The sequence below is a fragment of the Tigriopus californicus genome, chromosome 11 (assembly GCF_007210705.1).
Source record: "Tigriopus californicus strain San Diego chromosome 11, Tcal_SD_v2.1, whole genome shotgun sequence".
Lineage (NCBI taxonomy): Eukaryota > Metazoa > Arthropoda > Copepoda > Harpacticoida > Harpacticidae > Tigriopus > Tigriopus californicus.
Genome location: NC_081450.1, coordinates 3,373,084 through 3,382,366, shown reverse-complemented (window position 1 = coordinate 3,382,366; position 9,283 = coordinate 3,373,084). Strand labels below are relative to the sequence as shown.

The following is a 9,283-nucleotide window of genomic DNA, read 5'->3' as shown; positions in this document are numbered from 1 at the left end:
GATTCGCTCCTTCATGCACCACATATCTTTTCCGAGGCATTTTTAAACCATGATCATTAAAACGATTCTGCTCATCAGTTACGTGTTTAGTTGGCGCGTTTTGTTCTCGTGACGGTGATTTTTGGGAATAACTCTCACTGGCATTCAGCCTCAAGGTGCACTAAAGAATTAACAAGTGCATCAACCCCAGACACACAGTACACTACAAGAACGGGCGAATCCAAGCGATGTTGGGAACTTGGGATAGTTGGAATAGAGGTTCAGAAAATGGTTGTGAATGTAACGAATCTTTTGACGGCGCAGAAGCAAACACGCGGGGCCTCGGAGCCCAATGAGTCTTTCGGGATCAAAATTGATTTTTAGTCGCAAATTGTTTTGTTTTTGTTTTTTTGATGAAATGGCCAATTATCGAACTGACCAGAAATGAACGAATCATGTGTAGGATACCTAATGATAGGGATGCTAATTCAAGGCCAAATATTTTTAGCTTTTGTGGCTTTTATAAACCAAGGGGTCAAAAACAGGCCAAAAATTGTAAGTATTTTCATCAAATTATGAATTTTCCAAGAATAACAAAACAACCACCGTTCAAAATCAAATGACTCGTCTTTGAAAAATCGGGAAATAACTTGACTCGTAAGCTTTGCCTTAATGACTGCTGACATCCCTAGTTAAGAACCAAATGACAATGCAGGAGCAACGCGTGAACCTTCGTCTTGAGTCTTGAAATATAGCTCCGAACCCCACAAAGATCAAACAACAATAATGTGTTGCATAGGAATTCAAAATAAAATTTCGAATCCTTTGTCATTCATTTATACCTACTTAAATGTGTACAATCAAAATGATTTAAGAACCATTAGGAAAACATAGGTTTTGTGTATTTGACACACAACATTCCGTCGTTTCCGCATCATCAAAACATAATCTATTTAGCATTTTTTGTGGATAAATTACTTTCTGAGCAAGTAGATATGAACTCATCTAAAACGTACGTCCCAAAGTAAAACATAATAATATATGCGGCAAAAAAAAAATCAAAACTTGTTTTAGCCCTATTACTGGGACTTCGTATTCTTCAAGTGTCATGAGGGCGCATGACTGATCAAGATAGAGGTATTCAAGGTACAAAAACGTCATGAGCTTTCCCAGGCGATGCTAAGGCGAAAACAAATAAACACACCATATCACTCATGGATCCTTTTTGCATCTATTTCTGAATTAAATTCGGGAAGAAACGTTGCTATCAATCAATGTCATCTGAACAAGTATTTCATACCTTCTATCGCACACAAATCAGAAAAGCTCCAAAGTAAGTGCCTGAGTCGACAATAAAAAGAGGTAAGTTAAAATTTCTAGAATCGATTACATTAACAAGGATCTCATTTATTGGCTTCCAAGGTTGAATATGAATGTTTGACCGCGCTTTAATTGTTTCCATGGAAATCCTTTACGAAGACCGATCTCTACACGCAATCTCAATGTATTTGGGCATTGTGTATTTGTAGACTTGGAGGGTTTCGTCCAGAACCGGTTTAACAGATCCCGATCATCCACAAAGCATTGTTTCCTGCAGTGAGTGAACCGATCGACACATGTTTTTAGTTTTTTTGCCACTCTTCACGATCAGCTGAGCACACCTACAATCCCAGAGCATGGAACACAAATCCCAAGGGTTGAATTCCAACTCCTTGACCTTGACGAGACATTGTCTGAATAATCTGACGAACAAACCAGATGGTCAAGAGTTGGTGAGTTTACTCGTGTCCATTCAGAGTGTGGTGAAAAACATCGGGGCTGCCGTGAGAAGAGCGGGTATCTCGAGGTTATTTGGCGCTGAAGGTTCCATCAATGTCCAAGGGGAGGAACAGCAAAAGTTGGACATTCTCGCCAATCAGACGTTCATCAATTACCTTGGGTAAGAGCCGGTTGTTCCCGATCCCGTTCCATTGTTGAGGATATGTGTAAGAATCAACCCATTTCAGAAACTCCTTTGCCACATGCCTCTTGGTCTCGGAAGAGATGGACAATGTGGTTGAGGTTGAGAACGAGAAACAAGGCAACTTCATCGTGTGTTTTGACCCCTTGGATGGGTCGAATAACATCGATTGTCTCGCGTCCATTGGATCCATATTTGCGATTTACAAGCGGAAAACGCCCAAGGGAACAGCTCCATCCTTGGAGGATGTCCTTCAACCAGGACGTCAACTGGTGGCAGCCGGATATGCTTTGTATGGAAGTGCCTTGATGATGGTTCTCAGCACGGGCAATGGAGTTAATGGGTTCATCTTGGACCCCTCTATTGGTAGGAATATTCAGTATCATTTTGTTCGAGTAGGATCAACAATGTTCTGATTGTGGTCACATTTCATGGTGAAAAGCAGTGCTTAAAAAAATCAAAAATAGCATATTTGCATAGTGGCGAGGAACTGTTTAACAGCTGATGGGTGTTAGTCTGTCTTCGGGAAAGCCTAGACGTTTTACTTTTTCAAAAGATTCATTCTGTGCGTTTAAAGACATTTTCTCTTGACAATCAATTGCAATATTTTTATCGCCCTAAATTCATCATCCATAAATTTGATGACGAAATCAACCCTTTTATTCCAATTTCAGTAAGCTAAATGGACACTGCTCACTGCTCAGGATTTAGTGTCTATTATGCATTTTGTAAATGCACTTTTTGCTACCTTTAATGTACCTTTCTTTCTACGTTTGGTGTCCTCCATCCAGCATGACTATTTTGGCACCTTCAGTGATAAGCACGGCAGTTTCACTCTTTTTTATTATCGTTTTGTTCACCATTTTGGCTCAAAAAATATCGGGTTTTTTTGTTTTCAAAATCGATTTTACCACTTTTTCTTCAAAACAGAAAAATGGAAAGCAAATCATCTTCTACCATTTCATAATATTTGCTTTTCTTTAAAATGCCTTTTCGTCTAAATGGCATGGCTATCTTGATTTTTGCGCAACACAAGCATTTAACATTACGTCTCTTTAGGATTTTAAAACAAAGTGCTCCAGGTGTTTCATTTTTTCAATATATGGCCAAAGTATTTAAGCGCAAGTGTTTTTACATTAGACAAGTTGCTTTTGTTCAAAGCTCATACACTATTAAAAGTTTATTCATTAACCTAGCACGCTTTAATCCCTTTGGCTTAGCGGTATGGCGCACTTTAAGTAAGAAATAAGGCTTGCTACATGCATTCAGTAGAGTAGAGTGCTGGTAGAGAAAGTTTGTGCACCCTCTTTTGACATGCTCTTGAGTTTTAGCTTACCATGGCATTTTGCTGTTTCATTATTTTGCAACTGGCTCTTTAAAAAGAGTAAATTGAACTGAAAATATCCGTATTTTGGGCTTATTTCTTGCATTTTTCTTGCGATTTTTGCCAATTTTATTTGCATTTTTGGACAGCCCTTGTGATAAGACTAGGATTTTTTTGTTGGACATTCACTCATTGTCTTTGATCTCATTTAAGGTCTACTCCCTCTCCCGTATTTGTTAGAGGGCAGTACATTTCTTCTCTAAAAACAATATTGCCATATTAGAAGAAGACATCTGTATGAAGGGCTTGACAGTAATTGCCCAAGGAATTTATAACCTCCGCTCTTGTCGGATATTCATTTCAAATGAAAAGTTCTAGTTATGAATAAATCTGCTGTCATTCCGAAAAGTAGGGGGTATTGTGAAAGTAACGGACCACATCCAGTTTTCAGATGTCCTGACTTGTCGAAGCCTGGATTAATGTAAAGATTCAAAAGGTTATTTGTCGATGGCTCACAAACCAAAGATCACCATTACTACTTAATAACGAAATATGCTTTGAAAAAAATAATTTTTCGGGCCAGCTCTCTTAAAAGAAGATCAGCATTCATAAATCGAACAATTCAAAGCTTCCCATTGTTGCAAATTTCGAACCTTTTGAAATTGTTTGGTCTGAAGCTCATCCGTGTATCCAATGAAATCGATTTCCTTAATGTTGAGAGGGATCTAGAGATGTTACAGATGGAACTATTTAACAAATGCGTTATCTATTATGATTACAGATTCAATTAATGTCATTGAAATTCGAGTATTCCATAATTGTTGAACGAATAAGTTCGCCTAAAATCCGATGAGTAACGCTATCTTTTAGATAATTGAGTTTCTTCTTATAGACTGCTAAAAAAATGTTTATTTTGAGAATAGAAATTTCGAAGTTATTTTAGTATTGGATGAACAATTAAAAAAACGATTTATTTACTTATTTTTTTGCTCAAAGATGACAATTTTAGACCCTAGTTAGCTGGCCTAAAAAAGCCTCGTCAATGGCCTTTTTCTAGAGTTCTTTGCATCAGACATTGCTTTCGTACTTCAAGGTTGTTCTCCACTTTGCAGGTGAATTTGTACTGACCAAACCTAATATTACAATGAATCAGACGATCCGTCGTCAATACTCCGTTAACGAGTCTTACCGGAACTCGTGGGATCCTAAGATCCAACATTATATTGATACCAAGAAACACGGAGATGAGCCCATACCACAAAGGCAAGAGGATTTCGAACTCAAGGACTGTAACATCCACTGATCGGAACTCTTTCCCTCGCTTTAGATATATCGGAACGTTCATAGCGGATTTTCACCGAACCTTAATGTACGGAGGAATATTCTTATACCCGAATAATGCAGCCTCGCCCGCAGGAAAGCTCCGTCTTTTGTACGAGTGCAACCCAGCCTCGTTTATCATTGAGCAAGCGGGTGGGCGTGGTACCAATGGAAAAGAGGACATCTTAGATATCCAACCTATCACCATTCACGATCGTACCCAAGTGTTCTTAGGATCAAAGCACGAAATAGTAGACTTGCACAAATGTTTGCATCAATAAAAGTTACTGAGTATATACTCAGATCCTATTCAAACATTCGCTATCTGTCTCTCTTTGTGATAAGATTCTGAAAGAGCACGTGTACAATCAGACTTGAAGCTCAACTCGGTCAAGATGGCCAAGCTCATCTTGATCACACATTTCTTGGTGGTTTTAGGCACGGTTTATTCCATCCCAGGGAATCCCTACATCTTGGAAACTGATGAGTAAATATTGACGTTGTGTTATTGCCTTCACCAATTGCTTCAAGACTCTTTGGGTTCAAGGTTGCCTTTACTTGAGGATGGCTCAGTCAATGGGCGGTTGTTGCCCTCCATTGCCAATGGCCATATTGCTACGAATGTTTGGTCTGATACGATTTACGTCAATGGGTTGTACAATGGAAAGTTGGGTAAGATCTCTTTGCAAGGCAAAGTGTTGAACAAAAGAGAGCACTATTTTTGGTCATCTTCAGGGAACAGTTGTCGCGCTCGGATCCAAAACACAAACTCCATTGACATCAAGGCACCCAAAGAACAAACAACCTATAAATTAGATCTAAAACAAGGCAAGTGAACGAGTTCATTTCATCAACATGAATGAATTGGCCAACCTATACTTGTAATCAAATAGCCATTGCCTCGAAGCGTGTGGTCAGCGAAGAAATGGGTTACGAAGCTCAACTACTTTTCTACGCCCATTCAAATTACAATCGGATTCTTGTTACTGAAGTTCATATTAGTCGGATCAACGGCCGATCTGATGAGGTTCGAATCCCCGTTGAATCCTTGGGTGGAACAGAAAATATCTTGGATTGGGATTGGGAGGAGACCACAAGTATCACCCCTACTAAATTGTGAGAGAAAATCGCTTAAGGTATTCTTTTCCAAGCCTTCGATCTAATCCAAGTATGGTTATTAGCTACAAGACTGGCGTGACCAAAGAAGCCGAGACGGATTCAAGTGATACAAGGCGGGTACACATCATCACCAATTATAACCAGACGCTCCCCAAGGAGTTCATTGTTCCCGAGGGACTACCCATCTTCAATCGGATATACATTATGTCCATTGATACGAGTTATAATCGTGCTTGGGATGACTTTGAGAGCGCGTACAATTTGATCAGTGATCCTGAAGGTGGCGCCATCAGATTTGGTCATACCGCCAATTGGGCGGCTGTTTGGGAAAATGGCGATATCGTATTGGAAGGTAAGAAATCACGAGGTTATGTCAATAGAAGAGGTAGTAGAGAGGTATATATTTGAGATCTTCTCAGCTATGGAATAGGTGGACTCTAGCTAAAGTAGCTACTATGAGCTCAACAAAATCTTTGTTTTGCCAATCATTGTTAATCATTAATCACAGATTAGAGAAAAATTGATGAGACAATGTTAATTTCCATATCAAGAATTGGACATTCAGTAACAATTACTGATATCCAATATTTTTCTAAATTTGCCTAGAAAATTATTGACAGCTTCGTGAATCCAACCCCAAATATTCCGTCTAATATTTACGGCTCTTTTTAGGTCCGAATGTGAACCGGCGCTTGCATGAGACCATCAAAAGCTCTTTATATTACTTATATAGCAATCTCCCTTCGGACAGAGCTCTAACCCAAATACCAGACAGGTTTGTGGGACTCTCTCCTGGTGGATTAGCCAATGGGGCCAATGGTAAAGACTATTACGGGCATGTCTTCTGGGACATGGTAAGATGACTTTGCATAAGACCAACAAAGTTATAGCATAATTCAGTTTGGTTATCAATTCATGAACAGGAAACTTGGATGTACCCACCAATTCTAATGTTCAGGCCTGACTTGGCCAAGGAAATGCTCAAATACCGGATGCAGGGCATATCGGAAGCTCAACAGAGAGCGGCTCAAGATGGATATGAAGGAGCCCGATTCCCGTGGGAGAGTGCCTTCACTGGAGCAGAAGTTACACCCGATATATGCCCACTTTGTCGAGAAAATCAACAACACATCACTGGTGACATCGCCTTAGCGCCCGACAATTGATCTCCATGACTCTAGACATTGATTGGTTGACTGAAACTCCTTATGGAGTGAATATCACCGAAAATGGAGCTCAATTCATTCTGGAGATGGCCAAGTTCTGGGCTTCAAGGCCGACTTACAACGAAACCAAAGGACAATATGAGATCAATGGTAATGGACGTAAAATTCGACTTTTAATTCAAGACAGAAATGAAAGAAAGATGGAGCATTTTATTTTGACAGAGGTGATGCCGCCGGATGAGCACCAAGAGCACGCGCATAATTCAATCTATACTAATTTGATTGCTAATTATGCGGTGAATACAGCCAGATGGACTGAATGCCTCATTAGTGGTTCAGCTATGGCTTCACAATCCGTACCTGATGTATGGTTGGAGCGAATGAAAAATCTCGTGTTTCTGTTCAACAAAGACAAGCGGTACCATGAAGAATATGAAGGGTTTGACATGGAATATGAAAGTGGGACGTTGGATCCCAGAGGAATTAAGCAAGCCGATGTGGTCCTTCTTGGGTTCCCGTTAAACTGGGACATGCCTGAAGACGTCCGACGCAATGATTTGGAACTATACGAACCCATTACCAATCCTGATGGCCAGCCATGACATGGGGAATTTTTCCACTAGGTAAGGTGATAAAGTTGTCATTGGACGCGAGGAACCACGTTTAGAGGTGATTTTATTTTCTAGTTGGCTTGAACTTGGAAATGAAACTAAAGCTCAAAATCTTTTTTACGCGGAGCTATGATCCATATGTACGGAACCTTTCAAGGTAAGCAAATTTCTCGTTTTCTATGTAGCATGACTCGTCTGCCTTCTTTTTATCTGCCATTTGTTTTAGTTCGAATTTGTTCCAATTAGGAAAACTCGGAATGCAGTATCATAGTCATATTAGAAGTTGACACTGGGAGATTTTGAGAATGTAATGGAAAAGGGCACACGAGTGCGCTTCGTTTGTACGAGTACATCAGTAGGGTTAGGGTAAGAGCCTTTTATAACCAGAAAAAAATAATGCTATTTTCTTTTTTCTCAATTTTGCCGTTTTGTTGAATTTATTGGGTCAATTTTGAAAAATGAATGACTTTTTTATTTGAAAGAAAGGCCAGATTTTTCAACACCAAGAAGAACTGACCCCTAAATCCTGGTTGGGGCAAAGCTCATAAATGCTTTTGCAAACGTACAGTATCAGATATCTTTCGTACCTTCTCTGAACACTGTACCTACAGTCCCAACTTTTCTAACCTCTCATTCCTGTGATGTTCCAAGTGAAGCATCTTTGGACTTGTTCGACCTTTTGCAACCTGCTGAACTCATTGGAGCCCAAATGGGCGAGGCATATTCAAGATGTGGCTGAACAATCGACTTGTACAGAGTTAGCATCGTGAAAAGCCATGTATCAGAAGTGTCAAGTTGAAGTTTGTGATTGCTGAAAAAAAATAAGGCAACAAGCTTAGTTGCCTTCAAGTCCCTAAATGAACAAAAATGCGTGTGACGTACTATTTTGATATCTTTCCGATAGTATTTTCCAAATATTTACATCTCCACAGCACTCTCGCTCTGCCTTCTATGTGATGATGGGTGTCCCAATTAAGGGATATTCCCACAATATTTCAGACCGCGTTTTCAAGGCTATATTTGTTCGATTTTAGCGTACTTGTTTCAATTCCAGATTTGGACTGAGGTGCAATCAGGCGTTGGGGCCGTCAATTTCATCACGGGGGCCGGTGGATTTTACAAGCATTGATGTTTGGTTATGGTGGTATGCGGATCAAACCCTATAGTTTCGAGTTCTCATCGACTTTTATGCCGCAAGACGTCGAAACGCTCAAATTTGTTGGTCTGGTTTACCTTGGTACCACATTTGACCTAACATTGGAGAATGACAATGTGGATATTCAAATCAACAAAGCTGGCCAGTATCTCTCTCTGAAAGAAAGATGGAGCATTTTTATTTTGACAGAGGTGATGCCGCCGGATGAGCACCAAGAGCACGCGCATAATTCAATCTATACTAATTTGATTGCTAATTATGCGGTGAATACAGCCAGATGGACTGAATGCCTCATTAGTGGTTCAGCTATGGCTTCACAATCCGTACCTGATGTATGGTTGGAGCGAATGAAAAATCTCGTGTTTCTGTTCAACAAAGACAAGCGGTACCATGAAGAATATGAAGGGTTTGACATGGAATATGAAAGTGGGACGTTGGATCCCAGAGGAATTAAGCAAGCCGATGTGGTCCTTCTTGGGTTCCCGTTAAACTGGGACATGCCTGAAGACGTCCGACGCAATGATTTGGAACTATACGAACCCATTACCAATCCTGATGGCCCAGCCATGACATGGGGAATTTTTGCCACTAGGTAAGGTGATAAAGTTGTCATTGGACACGAGGAACCACGTTTAGAGGTGATTTATT

General features: G+C 40.0%; 2 protein-coding genes across 2 annotated transcripts; both read left to right on the top strand.

Annotated features, from left to right (window-relative positions):
* Nucleotides 1-1,293: 1,293 nt before the first annotated feature.
* Nucleotides 1,294-4,879, top strand: LOC131891148 (fructose-1,6-bisphosphatase 1-like). The gene is made up of 5 exons (XM_059240672.1): nucleotides 1,294-1,312; nucleotides 1,402-1,918; nucleotides 1,986-2,305; nucleotides 4,376-4,526; nucleotides 4,591-4,879. The coding sequence occupies exons 2-5, from the start codon at nucleotides 1,656-1,658 to the stop codon at nucleotides 4,862-4,864; spliced, it is 1,008 nt and encodes a 335-aa protein (XP_059096655.1). The 5' UTR covers nucleotides 1,294-1,312; nucleotides 1,402-1,655; the 3' UTR covers nucleotides 4,865-4,879.
* Nucleotides 4,880-4,912: 33 nt separating this feature from the next.
* On the top strand, nucleotides 4,913-9,231 carry LOC131890697 (protein-glucosylgalactosylhydroxylysine glucosidase-like). The gene is given in 11 exon segments (XM_059240103.1): nucleotides 4,913-5,070; nucleotides 5,131-5,255; nucleotides 5,319-5,411; nucleotides 5,477-5,699; nucleotides 5,765-6,054; nucleotides 6,375-6,556; nucleotides 6,626-6,854; nucleotides 6,857-7,018; nucleotides 7,091-7,459; nucleotides 8,514-8,594; nucleotides 8,597-9,231. Coding segments are annotated over 11 exon segments (2,481 nt in total). The 5' UTR covers nucleotides 4,913-4,978.
* Nucleotides 9,232-9,283: the final 52 nt, after the last annotated feature.